Below are 18599 nucleotides of genomic sequence, written 5' to 3' on the forward strand. Positions count from 1 at the left end.
GCATAAAACACTCATCTAATAAAAGCCCCATGCAGTGGGCAGTCGCTCGAGTGCTCGATCTCAAATGGTTGGCATCGTACGTGGAAATGCGTAGAAATCAGATCATGCTTTTTATATACATAGGTACCTTTTCGGCGATTGATGATGATGATAGGGCTGGCCTTCTTTATATGGCTAGAGTTTCACTGCCAACAAACGATTTAATGTTGAAGATGGGATCGGAAATGCTAAAGTGCATCACGATTCCACTGAAAACTGGTCCGTTTTTGTCTTTTACAATAAAAACTTAAGTTTTCCATTGTGTATAGACTGTATTATGAACTGTTTTATAAAGGTAATATGCATAAGTTGTACTGTGTATAGTATTATAGTAAATGTTATCATATAAAATAGAGTATTATAATTTTATTATTATATTTTATTACCAGACCTTTCTTTAAAGCAATGCAATCAGCAAAGAGTCTTTATATAAGGAACATATTTCAAATTTTAAAGTCCCATATGAATTTCATTTTAAAGAATCTCAGATATTTACTGTTTTTCAAAAATGTTATGTTTTCTTGTGACTCGACACATCTCAAGCCCCTATATCATTTTCGCCACGCTAACTCAGTTATGTGGAAGTTATTTAATTGCAGACCTGCTGCAGGCGAGTTATACTTTCGCATAAAGACCTGACCTCTTCCCTCCCAGAGTTTTCCCGCCTATCGACATTTTCGCCGGCCATTTCTATGCAAATCAGCCGAGAACACGCACACATCGCAGTTGGAGGCCCCCCAGAAGAGGGCGGTTGGGATGGCCTCATAATGGGACACCGGCTTTCAATACACCGCATGATATGCGATATGGATATGCAAATTCAAAGGGGTTAGGGTGGGCGAATGGGGCGAAGGGAGCTCCGAGGAGGGCCTAGCCCAATGTGCAAATTCCTTTGGCCACGGGCTTGGCAGGAACGTGACAAAATGAAGTCTGTTTTCGGTATTCAAGCCTTACGTAATGCGCCTGTTCGGGTCTTTGGCTCTGAGCCATTGTAGTGTTTGTAGGGCCCGGGATAATCAAGATTTACAGCCGACTTTCGCCGTTATCACCGACCAAGGGGGGCTGGGAAAACCAGGATGGCAGATTGTGCCGGAGTTCATGTTCCCCTTTTGGGTCGTTGACCGCCCAATGTGTTGATTGATTCCAATGCAGGAGAGTTTTTAGAAGGCACAGAGAGAAAATATCTATAGCTTATAGTAAATACAATCTACTTTAAAGATCAGCTTGAATGTCAATTAGTATAATTGCTTGCGAATTGAATAAGCAGGGTTTGAACTTATAAATAAATCAAATATATAACACACCTATAGCATTTTACTTAGTGAAATAAAAATACGCTGATAAAAGTGCCTTGTGACATTCAAAGATCAAAGATATTACCAAGTAAACCCTTGGATTTGACAATTATTAATGGTTTTTTGACTTCTTGCATGGTTCCTATAGTTCCAACATAGATCATGGTGAGTTTTCGATGGGCATGAACTTGATGAGTTCATAAATAGCTTACAGTTCCTGGGGGCACACATGCCCAACACATGTGTCCCTCGAAACCAGCTGATCCAACCTTGGAGCTCACACATTTCGATTGCATCACATCGAATCACCCTCGAATATACCATTTACTCAAGCTGTTTTCGTTCTTCTTTTCAGACCACCAACAAAAGAAGTTCAAACAATGTAACGATAACCTAAACGATCCAAACACAATTGAAAGGCGGAAAATTATTGTATTGCCCAAAAATAAGATTGGTCTGTTCAATCTGTCTGTTCAAAAGCACTTCAGCGAAATCAGGTGAGTTGGGCAATGGCCTGGCATGGCTTCTTGGGATGGGAAAGAGGCGGAGATAAATAGTGGACCATTATCATAATTCGCTTTGATCTGGATTTATTTTTCTGCTACAGAGATTGCTCTAAAATTGCGTTAAAAAATGCTCCTCTTAAATGGGAAAATAAGCCACCCTGAGGAGAGATAACCCTCGAGTTTTTATAAACTTCTGTCTGCCTCTTTGGGATCAGCTGAATTTATGTTTATGGGCGGAAGGAGCCCCTCAAATGTCGCAGAACGTGCACCATTAAAATGCAAAGTGTACGAGTAGGCACCCACCCATATATATGTTAATATATATACTTATTCGCACCTGGCCAAAGTCTCAGTTGTTATGGTAATGTGAGCTTCGTTTTGGGGCTTCGTTCCCATTACAATAAGATTTTTGCTTCATTGTTTGCCGAGACCTTGGTGGCAGATCGACCTTGAATCTGCGTGTAATTCAAACCGTATAATCGGACTGATTAACCCATAAACCAGAGGGCTTAACACCTTCTCGCCGGCCAGAGGCAATAGCTCAGCGAAGAGAAGAGCCCGACAACCTTGCGATGTCCTCCGTTTTTGATGGCTCAATTTCTGCTGGGCCAAGCCCATAAACTAGGCAGTGGGGCTCACCGATTTCCTTGACTAATTTCGAGAAGGTGGATAGGCTGAGCACTTGCGGAAAATTTCCACCGACTTGGCCACTCTCCAACAGCAAACAAGGATTCAAGGATTCTGCTGCTGAGAGGAAGGAAGTCGGCTGCTTTTTGCCTTATTTGGTTATTCGGTGACAGACCTCTGACAATTTCGTTGACTAGGTCAGGCTCTCTCCTTTTGGCAAGGGAATATGTGTGTGTTGGCTTCACTTTTGGTTTCTACGGCCGGAAATGCGACTGCGCAGAGAGAGAGGGGAGAGTTACAGAGGTCCTCTGGCAACATTTGGCTAGCAACATGTTTATAGCTACATTTTACATACACTTTTGGGGACCTCCAAATTGTAATTTATTTGTTTATGTATAACACTAGCTCTAAACTATATAGTCATATATAGCATATAAGCATATTTAAAGAAAAATGTGCTGATGCCTACATAGTTGATCCAGTATCTTAGCTGTATCTTACTGTTTAGATATTAAAATAAAAATGTTCAAACTTAAAATATAATTTTTGAAAAATGTATTTTATAAAAAATACGTTGAGCTCCTTATTCTTAATTATAGAATTAATAACCCAAAAATAGTATACATTTAGAATTTATCTTGGTTAATTAAGAAGCGATTGCAGAAATTGCGGTTTTTTTTTTACCAAATTTGCTTAAAATAAATAAAGTTTGTTAGAAACTTAACCTTAGCATAAAAATACTCTGAATAAAGCGGTTAGGACTGATTTATTATTACATTATATATGAGGTAAATAATTTAAAATAATTTCTGAAACTTTTTTGAAGGGTATTTAGTTATTTTACTAGTTTCGCTATTTGAAGTTCCTAAAGCTCATACATTCTTGGCAACACAAATCCAGTGGATGTCAGACCTTATGAGCAGCGATGCTGCGGCTGCGATGCCGCCCACGCAAAAAGAGCCAGAGGGATGGCTGACAAGAGGGAGCGGGACGGCGAGCCGAGAGCACATCTCGCAGTTGCGCTCCTTGACCTTGGGCACGAACGCACTCATAGACCCCCGATTTCGCCCCGTAATCCCCAAGCTGCTTCACCCTTCGGCACTGCGAAATCCGCACAGAGATTCCGACTCAGTCGCTCGACTCCAGCAGCCACAAGTTGTGGCCACGCGGATGGCATAAAAACTCGGAAAAAAGATTGAAAATTGAAAAGTGTTTTCGTGTTTTCATGGTGAACGGCGAAGATCCCCCGCCATGTCAGCTAGTCCCACCGATTCGGATCTGGATCTGCAGTATGTAAAGGGGCTCAGGAAATTATTATGGGGAGAATTACAATACCATCTGGCTGTCAATTAAACGAACGCAAAAAGTAAACAGCAAATAAATCAACAACAGCATCTCCTCCTATTCCCGGGCTCAGAATCTCAGAATCAGCAACTGCTGCGTCATCATCATCATCGTTATGGCAACACTCCTATCGGAACTTTGCTGACCCCTCCCCACCTATTGATTTCCATCGATTTCCATCTATCATGCACAGATTCACAGATTGATTGATAAGATGGCGGGGACATTTTCACGGGGCCGGGTTCAAAGTTCGCATTTGTCAAATGGAGCGCAAACAGGGATTGTACAAACACGAGCGCCGTTTGAAGAGCCCCATCAAATAGGAGGAGATGCGATTAAATGGGCCTAGGAAAACAATGGTCTGGCTGGGAATCGGACTCCCCAGGGACGGCAGATAATTTATTGGTATTTGGGAACCTCACTTAACAGCCTTGGGATTGCATTTCGAATCAATGAATAAATATCAGGCGCAAATAGTGGTTAATAGCTCAAGCAGGCTACCTTGGTTTGTATAATTAAGTCTTTAGTTCTTTTGTTAAAATAATACAATTCGTTTTCGTTTTTTATAATATAACTAGACCTTCTATAAAGAAAATATATTTCTCAAAAAGTGCTTACAAAATACAGAACTTAAGTAATATTTCCTAATTTATTTCTTCAACATTTTGCAAATTGTTAAAGCCACTTGCTTTCTCTCGACCAACTGTTATCTGAATTATTTATGTTCTCTTCCCCCATTTCAGTATGCTTTACACTTAAATGGTACTTTGTGTACACAAGAAACATCCATCTCTTGTCCCATAAATAATAAAAAATTTAATTTTCTGACGTTTTCAATTAAGAGTCCCCATAAAATTGTTCAAAATGTAAACAAGAAACCCATGTATATATATACATCCTTAGAGAAGATAAAAGTGCGGCCAATATGATTTATTAAAGCCAATTCTGGCATTCAAACGCACAATACTTGATTAAAAATTGTTACTTTTTATGCGCAACTTTGGCATTTTCACACTTTGAGACGACCTTCAAGAGGCCCGACACGCCCTCGATTCGCATTTGGTCCAAAGTCGAAGAAGCGTGGTCATTAAAATTGATGACAGATCCATTCAGCTGGCGGCACACAAAGTGCGGTAATGCTCCGGACTCCGGAGGTTGTGCACCGTGTGATTTGCGATGAGCATGCACTTTTGTTTGGCTGTTTGCTTTTCTTTCTCGGACCGGGCCGAGTAGTGGAGCTTTCCGGTCAGGGGCACTTTCCTTTTCAATTTGTCCAGCTCTTTAGCTTAGCTTGGCCATTATGCCACTTGGCCGTTTTGCAATGACGCCTGCTGACCACCTCTCTATGGGGAATTGTGCTGAAGTGTAGCTTACAAGTGGGAGCAGAGGAGGAAAACATCAAATAAATTATACCTTTTCGTATTCCTCAGTATTCATAATAGTATTTGTTACTAGCCTGTTTGCCAAACCTAATACAACAGGGATTTTTAATGAACTTGTTCCTATTTAAGCAGATCTCTTACCCTATCCTAAATATTATTTTCCAAAAGAAAATTGGTCCTATATAATAAATAAATAAATTAGTAAATAATAAATTCCTACTTAAAGAATTTAAATATTTGATTTTTTTATACCTACAAGTTTCATATATAGGATGAATAATATTTGTGTTATATTTAGTTAAATAGGACTGTAATTTGTTAGTTTTCATCAGGGTCGAGAGGTTTATTTATGGTTATTATTGTTTGTAGTGAAGTAAATTTACTAACTTTATTTTAAACATTTATATTATTAAATTATAACAAGGCACTTAAAATAATTCTTCTTCTTTTATATAAAGTTAATTTTTAAAATCTTAAGGCAATCCAAATTCGAAATTCGTAGACTTAATTATTGTGAAGTAAAATCAAAAAGTTATTTGTTTGAAAATCAATAATAGCTAAGTTAGTTCCGATTCTTTTTGAAAAAAAGAGAAGTTAACGACCTTTTGGTTTTTAAAGAAACCTAATTAGCTCCCCTCTAATTTCTCCCCGTGTTGTTAATGGCTTAAACAAATTCGAGAATCCCCAAGCTCGCCTTGCGATGAGCTTGCCCTGGAGTTAGAGCCATAAATCGGCTTCCTGGCCCATTGTCTGGGCCTGTTCGTAATTAAGTTGGCAAATTTGTGTAATGAGCGAGTGCAATTATACAGGCTGCTCCGTGTTTGGGCCTATGCAAATGCCACACATAATTATAGTTTGTGGCCGCTGCCTTTTTTCTTTACTCTGGGCTGTTTTGGCGTTGGCTTTGTTTTTCTTTGGTTTTCGCTTTATTTTCAATTTCATTTTCCCCGCAGTGTTTGCCCACTCTGCCGAGTGAGTGTGTGCTCATCTGCGAAATGCAAATGAAAGTCAAAGTTAATTTGTTAGATTTTCACGTTGAGATACAAGCTCGCGAGTCCGCGGGCAAAAACTGCGTGTCGGCGATGAGTTACTTTTGCGGCTACGGTTAAGGAAAGGAAATTAAGATAAAAGTGCCAGACCACGTCTCAGTTTTCCGTCTGCCTTCAGTCTCGTTGCGGTGGAAAAGCGCTGGAAAAACTCTCCAAACGGGAAAATCAAAGGTGGCATTTTCATTGCGGGCTGTCTGGCCAGAAAATGCGGCATACTTTCGGGCTGTTTATCAATTGCCGCTGCGGAGATTTAATTGGATTTTAATGGCTGCTCTTCAGACTGCAGGGAAAACTCAAGCTTTAATTAAAGTTTAGTAATTTAGAGAATAAATAATACAAAATAATAACAAAAAATATACTCCTTGAAGAAATGGTATTCATTTATGTTTTGATTTTTATTAGATTTTCAACAGATTTCACCCTTTTCTTATTAAAAATTAAATCTTAATAGATTTTTCATAAATTTATATTTATATTAATACGAAAGATAAATCAGCAAAAATACATATTTCTAAATGAATACCTTACAAAGTTTTAAATTCGGTTATACAAAAAGGAAATTATTACCTACCCAATAAAAGCAGTATAATAAATTACACTACAAATTTATTCAAAAAAAAACATTTCAAAGGTTGCTTATCAACAAAATTCTGATAAAATAAATATTATTAATTTAGTATTTGAATTTTTAATCCATTTAATGCATTTATGAGTTTGTTTATGAGTGAATCAATCGCAATTGTGCATAAACTATAGCATTTAGCGTGCTAATTCCAGCTCAATTGGCAGGCTAAATGAATTTCGCCTTGGCATTCCCCCAAGTTCAATGTCAAAATCGTATTTAGTTGACTGTTCCATCCACCCTATTCCTCCCCTTAAAAGCAGATATATCATCTATATAGGACTAAGACCCCACAGTGCCGTCAGTCCGTTTAATTAACCAATTCTCCAAGCGAAATGAACATTTTCCAGCTGCGCTGGCTGTGCTGCTCATTTGTCTGCTCCAATCAACATCGTCGTCATCGCGGTTTTATCATCATTACAGAGCTCTTCATCGCCTCATCAACTGCACCCAGGCATCCATCTACCCATGCACTTACACTCACAGATACACCCACGAGTGTCGACACGAATCCGCGGCTGCAGTTTCCATTTCAATGCGCAAAAAACGCTTAAACTGCAATTTGCGCTTGTTTTTCGAGGGGCGGGTCGGGGGAAAAGTGGCAAAAGGGGTGCGTTCTCCCCACTAATTAGCACATCAAATTCTCTGTGCACACGAAACACGTAGGTGGGGGTGGTACGGGTTGAGGTATGTTGCCTTAAAGGGTCAAATGGCAGCCCCACGCGTTATTTGGACAGCCCAACTAACTGGGTTAACTCACTGGCTCTTTGGAGCGTTAATCCCTAGCCCTCAGCCGCACTAATTACAAATTACTTGGTGGCATATATATGTTTAAGCAATTTGTAAAACCTCCTAAAAGTATGCAGCTTGAAGTGGGTAAACTGCACTTATTTCAATTTAAACAAGCCTCTTAATTACCTAACAAAATGAGTCAGAGGGGTTTCGCATTTGATCATCATCCAAAACATTTCAGTATTTATTAATAACATAAAATTATGGGGCTTGAAAATAATTTATTCATTTCAAAAATAATAGTAGTTTTTCTCGGTTATACCGCGCAGTTACTTAAATCAAGAAGATGTGCTCTTATTAATAATATTTTTATTATGCTATGTATAAATAATATCAAATTATGGAATTTAAAAACCATTTCAAAAAAAATTAATTTCAAAAATAATAGTAGAAGCTTCTTACGATACTGCTGCGCTGTTACTTAAATCAAGAAGAAGTGCTCTTGTATTAAGAACATGTCTTAATTTCAATTAAAATAGGTTTCGAGTTGGAACATTCTCAAATTCAAGCAAAAGTAAAAAGTAATCTTCTCGTTTTAAGAGTAAATGGTTCTTGATTTACTTGCCGTAGCCAAACAAACTAATAATGTTATTTATCTTTATATTTTAATAAAAATTTGATTGACAGTAAATTTTATGCTTATTGAAATACTAGTAATTTATCTCAAAATTAATTTAATTTTAATTTACAACACTTATAAATCATTTTGGCGATTTGAGGTCTGTTCCTTGCCCCCACATTCGGCCCGCCTGATGCAATATAAATCTCGCAACGTCTGTGACTGTTCGGCATCCCCGAACTTGGCATGAATCATCCGTTCGGGAGCCCATTACTCACGTCCCGTTCTTGCGGCGCCAAAACAAAGGCAACATAAAGCCAAAGACAGCGGAGCACAGACCATCAGCCCAAGGCATATGCACATCCACAGCGCCTGCGGGCCACAGAGTTCAGATGAAGGGGCACATTCCTAGTTGAAAATAGCTTTCCTTGAAATGCCTTTGGATCCAAGCGGTTCGAGAGAATCCGCCGAACAAATGGAAAATGCATTCTGCTCTTGCCGGGCCATGACATTTATTTATCGGTCGATTCGGGGTGATCAAGTGGGTTGACTGAACCGACGGTGGGATGGGCCCAAGAACAGTCATTTTTGGCACTTAAATCATTATGATTCACTATAACAACCAAATAGTTTAAACAAATGGTCATAAAATTATTTGATGATGATTAAGAATATTTCACCTTATAACTATAGTGTCTAACTTAAGATATTGAATCATTAGATAATTTATAGTTCTCTGCCAATAAAATGTATATAACATATTTGTATAAATATTATCAAACTGGATTGGTAATCTTTCGTTTTGCCATCTTCTGTTGACAGCCGATTACTTTAATTGCGAAAATGTGTTAAGTTTTCCCATGTATGTTTATCTATAATTATAGCCAGCCACCAATAAGTAATTGTTTTAATAATCCCCACAAAATGCCATCAAATACCACAACTTGAGGACTCTTTAACCCAATTGCCCTGTCACCCTGTCACTTGGCAGTCTGAGTTTCTCCGCTGGTTGTGGTGGCAGTGGCTGCTTTTATCGCGAATGCAATATGACATTTAATTTCCTCCAGAACACCGCCATAATGGAGATCCATTAGCGCGGTGTCGCAGGACGTCAGGATGGCGAGTAAGTGATGGGTTCTTCGCAGAAAGTGCAGAATCTATGGGTATTGCGAAAGAGGCCAAACTCCCACCAGAGACATATTTTCCTTGCACTAATACCGCATTTTTGCAGATGGCAATTACAAATAGTTTTCCCCCTCTTTTCGCCCCCCAACAGCATGTCTTCCGGCCTGATGTCGTGTGTGAGGGAAAACTCGCCGCCGCTGGAATCGGAGCTGGATGCCAGTGGTGCCGGGGGACCATTGTCACTGCCGGAGGGCCACGCCCACGCCCACGCAGTCACCTCTACGCCCATCTCCAGTCCAGGAAACGATGCCCACCAATCCCCGACCGCCGGTGAGTTACCTAATTGCTCTCATAATACCAGGAAAAACCAAGCAAACAAACAAATCCCGAGTTCCCGGCCAGGAATTTCTCGTTAGGCTGCAATATTAAATCATTCAAGTGAGGATTGTGGGATTATGAAATTGCCTTGGGGCCCTGCGGCCCTCGCTCTCCGGGTTTCACTTACAATATTGAAGATTTCTGCCTCACGTGTTCATCATTTCGGCAAAATCCCCCAGGACACGGGTTGCGAAAAAGGTTCGCTGATTGCCAAAGGCTTGGCGTTTGGTTTGATTGCCATCCCCGAAGGTTGACGGCTGTTCGGCTCGGGTTAACATGGGCTTTATGGATGCTTTATGGGCTTTGAATATGTGTTTGTTTTGTGCGGGAATTGCTTAGGCTATAGGTAGAGTTTTATATTCAGTTTTTGTAAAAAATGCTATAAAAGTGGACAAAATGGGGAACTACTGATTTATTTAATGATACTTAGAATATAGGTAGGGTTTTATAATTATTTTTGATTAAAAATACTGTAATAATAAATGGTACGTATAAAATTTCATTAGAATATGGCTTCTTCTACTAGAATTCCTCACCATAAAGATACCTTATTGAAAGGCTTTATGTAGTATAATCAAATAAAGTACTCCAAGAATGTATATATTTAGTTGGTAGCATCACAAAGAGATCCCTATAAATGGTCAGTCTAAAGATGTGAACTGAAAACAGTGCATATATTATCAAAGTTAAATCAATGCCCTTTACTCAGCCTTGGCTAAAAATGACGGCAGATTGGATTACATCACTTGCCAAAGTAATGCCATCGATCATATGGAGCGAGATAGAGGCTTCCTTGAAAACCTAAGTGAGACAGCTTTGTTCGCAGCGGTTTTGCAGAGTTCAGAGCTGTGAACCCTCTGCAGATATGGATAGTTAGGAGAGTGCAGATATGGATTGTTAGGAGAGTGTGCAAAAGAGCCAACAAAGCCGCACTATTGTAAACACCCTACATGGGGTTAGGGCTTAGCCGACTTAGGCAGATGGCCTGGTAAAAGTAAACAGAGAGATGTAAGAGTTCGCCTGCTGGTTTGTTATTTTGTTTCGTATGTGCATAATTAGTGGGTTGTTTTGGCTTTCGGGTTGCTGACGCCACCGCCCCCCGACGCGAATACAGATGCACACACAATGAGTGCGAGATAAAAGTGGCCATAATACATATTCAGATTGAGCCACATCCAAATGGGCATAGCCCATGTACTTCATGTACCTTAGTTCACATGAGAACCGGCCTTTGTCTATTTGTTTTCGTTGGGCTCGCCCTCGCAGGCCACCGACGGCTGAATAACTGGATAATGTTTATATAATTGTGGGTAATACCATGCAGCTACACGTGCTAATTAACGCCCCCGCGACTTTCTACGGTTAATGCAAATCCACAGCGAAAATCGACCACAAAGGTTCTGGCTCTGGGTTCGTAGTGGAAATATAGGAAGCTTTGTCCATTTTGGGGCACTCGAACTGGGGTCGTTATGACAACACAAAGAAATGCCATCAACAATAACGAACAGTGCATATAATGTATGTACAACTAGGTTTCAACATGAATAAATGGGCATAAACAGCAGGTTCGAGTCGGACCGGTGAACAGTGGGTGAAATCGCAGAGAAGGTATTACCTAACACTACTTTTATTGAGAATATATTTCCATTACTATCTATGAGAACATATATTTTACCAGTTTTTGGTTAAAATTAAAATACAATCATTATAATTTGTTTTACATTTTTTTAATATTTTTGAATTAGAAGTAGGTGCTGAACAATTTTACAGGCTTAAGACTCTATTAAGAAAAAAAATACCAATCTATAAAATAAGTATTTACCAAAGTTTTCAAATATTTTTTTGAGCTGTTCATATCAGGAAACTAAGGTATTTTTATTGTTTAAATAATTTGGAGCAGGCAATGTACATTGTACACATAATTTTAGAATTTTTTTTTGTCTTTAGGTACCAGGTACCTGTTAACTATTACAGATTAGTCTAGTAATATTAAAGCTTAGCTATAAAATTGTTATGGGCAACACACGATAAAGTCCTGCTGCGTTGTGCCGCGAAACATATGGTTAATTAATTTTTTATTGACGCTTTTTTGCCCATTAAACAGTCTTGATGGCCCACTGTGCCCGTTGTTAACAGCGCTCTGTTAGCCGCTTAGACGCCTTGCAGACACCTGCAGTGGCCCAAGAAACGCTAATCAGTCCGAATTGGCAACACAACCTGGCCAATAAGCCCAATCCGCTGTCGATGACTCGATTCGATTCATTTTCACCGAGTTCAGCTGAGTGCGGCTGGTTCGGTTTTTCTGTTTTGTGGGGTCCGCTCGGCCTTTTCGCTTCGCTTCGTTTTCGTAGATTTCAATTTCAGTTCCCGAGAGTGGGTACTTTTTGTTGTGCTGCTCTGTGCTGTGGCGTTGGGGGTCTGTTATTTCGATTTCCATGGCGGTCTTTCGCGCTGTCCCATTGATTCAATTCATTCTGTGCGCTCCGCTCTACCTGAACAGGTGAGCAATTTCGCTGTCGAACGCGCCGGTTATTGCGCTAATTGAATTGTCTTCGCTGTCGCTCATTGCAATCGCAATATTCAATCGAATCCGTAGTCCCGCCTCGCAATTCGCAATCCGTCTGCGATCCGTCCGAGTCCCGAAAGATACAAAGATACGGAGGCATAAGAGTCAACAAAGTTTAATCGATAATATCGGGAAAACATCCACAGCGCGAGTCATCGAACTAAGTGCAAAGTGAAGTTAAAGTAAAGCGTAGATACATATACTTAAAGATATTTATGCCATACTGTGTCTTCCAAATGAAACACGCTTGTTTACAATAGGCCACAATCAGTAAAGTAAACAACTCGCTCGAATAAAACATCTGCCGCTATTTCTGGCTTTATGAGAAATATTTAAACAGGTAATAAAAAGTATTGTATTTTTTGGGCTAGAAGAGGAATTTTTGGGATTTTCGTGTGCAATTTAACCCCATTTTTTGGTTGGGTGTTTTTTTAAATACATTTTTGTGACTGTTGAGTGACCCGAAACAAACACCGATCAGAATAGTACAGCCTCAATTAAAAAGCCCACATGAGCATAGAGCTTAGACCCGACCACCCATTCCCCTTAGATAATGGGTCATTATATAAGTTGACATCAGTTTGGGGCTTATCATTCGTTGATGATGCGTTGTTTGGGTTCAAACCCAGTCGCGCCGAAAAGAAACCTCGTTACGAGGAGCTGGAGATTGGGGCAAATAACCAGACGCCTCTAATTGAAGTGCCATATGAGTTGTGTAATCAATTCGCCGCGTACCGCTGGTCGTTGTGATTTGTCGCGTTCGAGTGCGAACAACTCAAATAATGGCATTACGTTTTGGCCAGGTTAAGACTGATAAGCCCATGGCCATCGGCACGCAGACGACTGATTGCAGGCGACTTCTTCTGGACTTAAGATTGGCAATAGGTCTTTTGTGGCATAGAGAAAAATAAGCTTTTAGATCTTATTTATATTTTAAGGAAAGGGGTAAAGATTTTAGGGCACACCGCTTACTTTAATTAGCACATTTGTGGTAGAAAGCAAGTATACCTTTTATATTTACTAGAACTTGTTAGCAGGAAGAGAGTGTACATTAATAGCATGGGGCTTCCAAAGGCAAGCCAGAAATTTCCTAAATGTTTTAATAAATATTTGTTTTGTTATTTTAAAATACGGATTTTCATTCCAAAAAACAAGTACCTAAACACTTATTATAATAATAATAATTTTCCCCTGAAATAGAAATCCGTATTTTTTTAAGCCACAAAAAAAAATATATATATACCATCTAAAAGGTATCAAATCTAGCTTATATACATGTGTATTTTTCTAATACATTAATTTTACAAAATACAAAGACTCAAGAAACTAAGTGGATTGTAGAACTTAAAGTAACACCTTATTTAAGGGGCTTTTTTCCTTTTCCTCGGCAATCTTTGATAGTTCTCCGATAGCTCCACTACCCAGTTATTTATAACCATTGGGCATTATGTCTAATCTATATAGCCGCCAGTGCAGCGATACTGTATCTCAGTTTCCTTTTGGCAGAATTACGCAGCGGTTGATTGGAAAGTCAGCGACTATTGGCCGTGTTGATGTAAATAATCATACGCCTTGTTGGACTCTTTGACCAACGAACTCGACGAACCTTGGCCAATCCATCGGCATATAGAATAGCACTCAATTCTCGAGGTTCGCAGCATTGCAATTCACTATATGCACGAGTAAAGCCAACATTTGAAGGCCCCGAGAGACCCGTTTTTATTTATTTCTGTTTCTCACAGCCAGAGTTGTGCAATTCTTGGAGCTTTTGCTTACCTCTTCGGGGCTTCGGGCGCAGGTTCTTCTCACTCGTTCTCCCCGGTGGCTCGCTATTTTTATTCCACGCAAGTGAACTCAGCACTTGTTAAGCGGATAAGCTGCCCACACGGGGTGCTCCCCGGGGGGATGTGGGCGTGGCCACTTGACCTTACCCAATACAACAATCCCAAGAGCTGGTCGAGCTGACATCCGCTGGAGGAGGAAAAAAACAGCTGCAAAAAAGGTCTCCAATTACTGCAACCGGCTGAAAAGTTGTTCGCCATTTGATTTGCACAATTTGCATGTTGAGTTTGTGTTTTTCTCTCGCCAATGATTAATTAATAACGAAATAACGAACCCACTTGGCAGCAGCCAAACCTTTTTGGAATTGCAAATTCTGAATCGATTGGTGTCACTTGAACACCTCCGAAAAGCCCACGTGGGCATTGGCAAGCCGAAGCTATTAGAGGAAACATTAATCGCAAGGCATCAGGTTGCCAAATTGAAAGGCCCAAATCAGTTTTGATGAATTACCAGAGCCAAACCAAAGATTTCGCCCACATTCGTGGAAAAAGCAAAACCCAAACTGATGACAGCACACAAAGTGAAGCCAAACAATAAGGGATTTCAAGTAATAATAGAAAATCTTGCTCAATAGTCTTTGAGATAAATTATAAATAATGTATCTACAATGCTGATGTAATGGGGATTGCCTCACAGAGTGTGAATCACTGCCTTATGGGATGCCAAACTTTTCAATTAAAGACAGCCCAATCTCGCGTTAATTAATCTGAGAACTTTTTAGCCAAGTGTGGAGGTACTTTCATTCTCGGGGGCAAAAAGGTCTGACTGCTGACCCAATTAGGCATTCCATAAATAAACAATTTTCACTTGTCAGAGAGAGGGTGGTAGTATGTATATGTATATACCATTCTCGGGCGGTTAAAATTCCATTAGCCGGGTCCCCAAGCAATTTGGGCACAGACAGCCAGACACCTCGAAGGGCAGTAAATAGAATGACGCGCCAGTGGGCCTCTCCAGCCCACCAGTTAGTATTTCCATGGGGTAATACTTACATTTTCATGACTAAGCCCGCGATGACCAGCCCCAACACAGGTGAAATTAATCATTGAAATCAAGCCACCAGCAAGGAAACATAAATGAGGCATTCGTACCCATGACAACCCATGTGTTTGGCCATAAACAAATTTGTACATAAACATAAAGATACCTTATAATATAGTATCTTTAGCTGTTCGCGTGTCGCGGCCCCAAAACGTGACCGTTTTTTTTGATTAGAGGTCGAAGCTTTCTTGGCATTTCAGTTTAGAAATTCTCGTACTTCCGTTCGGCTGGGTTCTTTTCTCTAATTAATATATGGAGTTACTTAGGCTGGTATGCAGACTTTCCATTGAGAGATGGCTATTTGTTTGTGGAACTTTCATTTCTGGATGTGACGCACAAACTCATGAATCACTTGGGAGATGTCGAACTTCGGAGATGACTAAAATGTTTATCAGTTGGTTTTCGGCTTAGTGAGGTCATCAGGGAAGCGAGTTCATACTATTGATTATAAGCCCATTTTTATTATAACATCAAGGGGTAATATTTACACTTTACTTAGCTGCGATGCATGGGTACCTATACTTATTCGATTGTGTTCTTACCAATTTATTTTTCGTTACTTTACGATCGATAAGATTTTTACCAACCAACGTTCTTTCCGCTGTCTTATCGGCCATTGAAAAAGTACAAACATTATTTGGTTCTACGGCCATAAATTGAAAGAGCTATAAAAGGCAATGCACAATACAATTGGGAACTTTTTTATTACATTTTGCACTGAGAGATTCCCGCCGAATTACGTAGTTCCCCAGGTAAAAGTTCTTGGCCACAGAAATCGCACTAAAGAGATAAGATATGACCTTGTCCAGCAATACCCATATAGCTTTTGCACGTGGTGTCCATTCGGTCTTATCGACGCTTTCCCCATATAAGCCATCCCTGTCGCTCCTCCAATCTCTGTATTTCCCTCTCATTCTGATGGGAACCTTCCCCCATTGAGAGGTCTTCAGCTTTTGCCTATTATGGTCATGTTTTTGGAACCATTCGCTTCGGTCTCCGTTTTTTGTATACTTCTTATCACTCGTATTGTTCTAAGTGTACTGGCAAATGACACAAGAATTCCTTTAGCTGCTGAGTAACTGAGGAAGTTGACTTCTTGTCACTTCCTCGGAAGCTATCATGAACTTTTCGATGACTACGTTTTGTTTATGGGTTTATTTACAATTTTAAAACCTTTTTTCTCTGAATTGAAATTTCTACTTCAGCACTTAAATGAACATCGATTATTATATTTAAAATTCTAGATTCTGTGGCTATGACTGCTATAACAAATTTTTGCCTATTTAATATTCAAATCCACATGTCTGAGTGTCAAAACATAATCCCTGAGATACTTTTCTCTCACGCTGAAATATTTATGCCCCAAATGTCAATCAAATGGGAAGCTTTTCTTTAGTTGTCATCAATATAGCTTATTGCGTCACGTGAGACAGGCAAATGTAATTATCACAGAAGAGTGGTCAATACCACGAAATTTGCATATAAAAATAGGAAAAAACTAATTTTGTACTGGAATACAAATAGAATAAAATATCTAATAGCAGCTGAATCTTTAATTTAAGCACATATGTAAATTATTGAGTTTGATTTGCTGCCAGGTTTCTAGTTTTATAACGCATTTAGAAATATTTGATAAATAATTAGTAACACATTTTTGGTTATTCCATGATTAAATATTGGGCTGTTGAAGATTTCCTTGTAATAAATTTAATAAACACATTTGGTTTAAAATAAGAGAGTAGTTGTTATTTATTCACACCAGCATGCGTGCTGTTTCTCAAATTACAAAAGCTAAAAAAATGTTTTTAAATTGAGTTTAGTAACTTATCTCCCCTTTTGGTCCTTCCAGATCAACAGCAGCAGCAGCAGAAGCGTCGTCGATTTCATCCGCTCCGCAACCTGCGCCGCATCTTCCGGCGACGAACCATCAACAGCTCGGCGGAGAGTCCCGCATCCTGTCAGTCGCCAGGACCAGGATCCTGCAACACCCTGCCACCGCCCGCCAGCAGCAGCAGTGAGAAGAATCTGCGCAGCGGCATAGCCTCGCCACCAGGATCTCCCCTGAACCCGCAGCAGCTGAAGGAGAACTACCAGACGCAGTCGCTGCCCAAGTCCAAGTCCTACGGATCCCATCGCGATGAGCTGCTAAGCGTGCTCCTGGGCAAAAAGCGGGCCAGCAAGCAGGATCACAGCCAGGTCGGCGGCGGACAGTCCCAGTCGCAGACGCAATCCCCATCCCAGTCGCAAGCCCAACAGGAAGCCATGTTCCAGGCCCAGCGACAACATGGCGGCGTGGCCGTCTTCCCAGATTCCCTTGGCCTCACCCGGAGTAGCTACTTTGCGGAGCAGAGGGTCCAGCAACAGCGCCATCTGCGCAGTGTGGGTGACTCCTCGCAGGAGCTGGAGTCCGGTTCGGGTTCGGGTTCGGGATCAGGATCAGGAGCTGGTGGCCCAGCCGACATCTCCGACAGCCAGCGCAGCCTGAGCGAGGGGCGCCTCTTGGATGTGGACGGGTAGGTTTTTCTTTTTTTTCGTGTTATAATACTGTGTTAATACAATCTGGAATTACAGGGACTACTCCCGAGATACCCTGTCTCAGTCACATGACAGTGTCTTCTCTGAATCAGCCACAGCCAGCAGTCTATCTATAGTACTCAAGGTGGGTCTCAACATATTTGCTAATATCAAAGGTTCTATAAACATGTTGGTTTATTAAGGAAAATGCCATATAAACATTCTGCTCAAACCAAAACATAATTCTACAGAATTTAAATGTGGTTAGAACACTTTCAAAATAATCAAGACAGAATATTTAGTAGCTTCTTTAAGAAATAATCAAAAGTACCAGAGTCTTGGCATTATGAATAAAGTAAAGATTTTATCTTTTAAAAGATATTTTCTTCATTTTATCCTTTGATCAGATGTGTTTAAATTGTCAGGACAAAATCATTTTTTTGTTAAATAATGATTCGACTTTAACTTTTTATTATACATTATATCTAAATTCCCTATTTATAATCTGAACTCTTCATTGTCATGTTTTTCTAATACTTGAAAAGCCCATCACTGTATCTCTTCCTCGAAAAAGTTCACGACCCTTGGATCACAGGGGAAATCTGCTTGATGTTTCTGTTATCTGCACATTTGTGCTGCAATCAATCTAAATTGATTTTAATCAAATTCAATTGGTGCCTTTGTTGGTTTATCTGCATTTGCGGTCACCGAATCTCCCGCCGCGTCCATTGACTCACATTCGATTGAGGCTATTGTTTGATTGTTTTCCGTTTTCGAAGCTCCTGGGATAGAAGACCACTTTGTCACCACACTGATTAGCTGACGTATCTTTATTGGGCATTTTTCTTTTGAGATAAGTTAAAGAGCTGCAGACGATGGAAATATCCCAGTATCAGATATCAATACCCCTTTATACAA

At 40.0% G+C, this 18599-nt stretch overlaps 1 protein-coding gene across 4 annotated transcripts in view; it reads left to right on the forward strand.

Annotated features, from left to right (window-relative positions):
• LOC108036423 (mucin-17) overlaps nucleotides 1-18599 on the forward strand; it is a 40907-nt gene that overhangs the window by 12221 nt on the left and 10087 nt on the right. For all 4 annotated transcript variants that reach the window (XM_050888294.1, XM_017112551.3, XM_044092535.2 and 1 more), the window contains 4 exons: nucleotides 1690-1831; nucleotides 9492-9670; nucleotides 17017-17680; nucleotides 17739-17826. In XM_050888294.1, the coding sequence (XP_050744251.1) occupies nucleotides 9493-9670; nucleotides 17017-17680; nucleotides 17739-17826 (930 nt within the window). In that variant the 5' untranslated portion in view covers nucleotides 1690-1831; nucleotide 9492. The remainder of the gene's footprint in view (nucleotides 1-1689; nucleotides 1832-9491; nucleotides 9671-17016; nucleotides 17681-17738; nucleotides 17827-18599) is intronic.

This window comes from Drosophila biarmipes, chromosome 2R (assembly GCF_025231255.1).
Source record: "Drosophila biarmipes strain raj3 chromosome 2R, RU_DBia_V1.1, whole genome shotgun sequence".
Taxonomy (NCBI): domain Eukaryota; kingdom Metazoa; phylum Arthropoda; class Insecta; order Diptera; family Drosophilidae; genus Drosophila; species Drosophila biarmipes.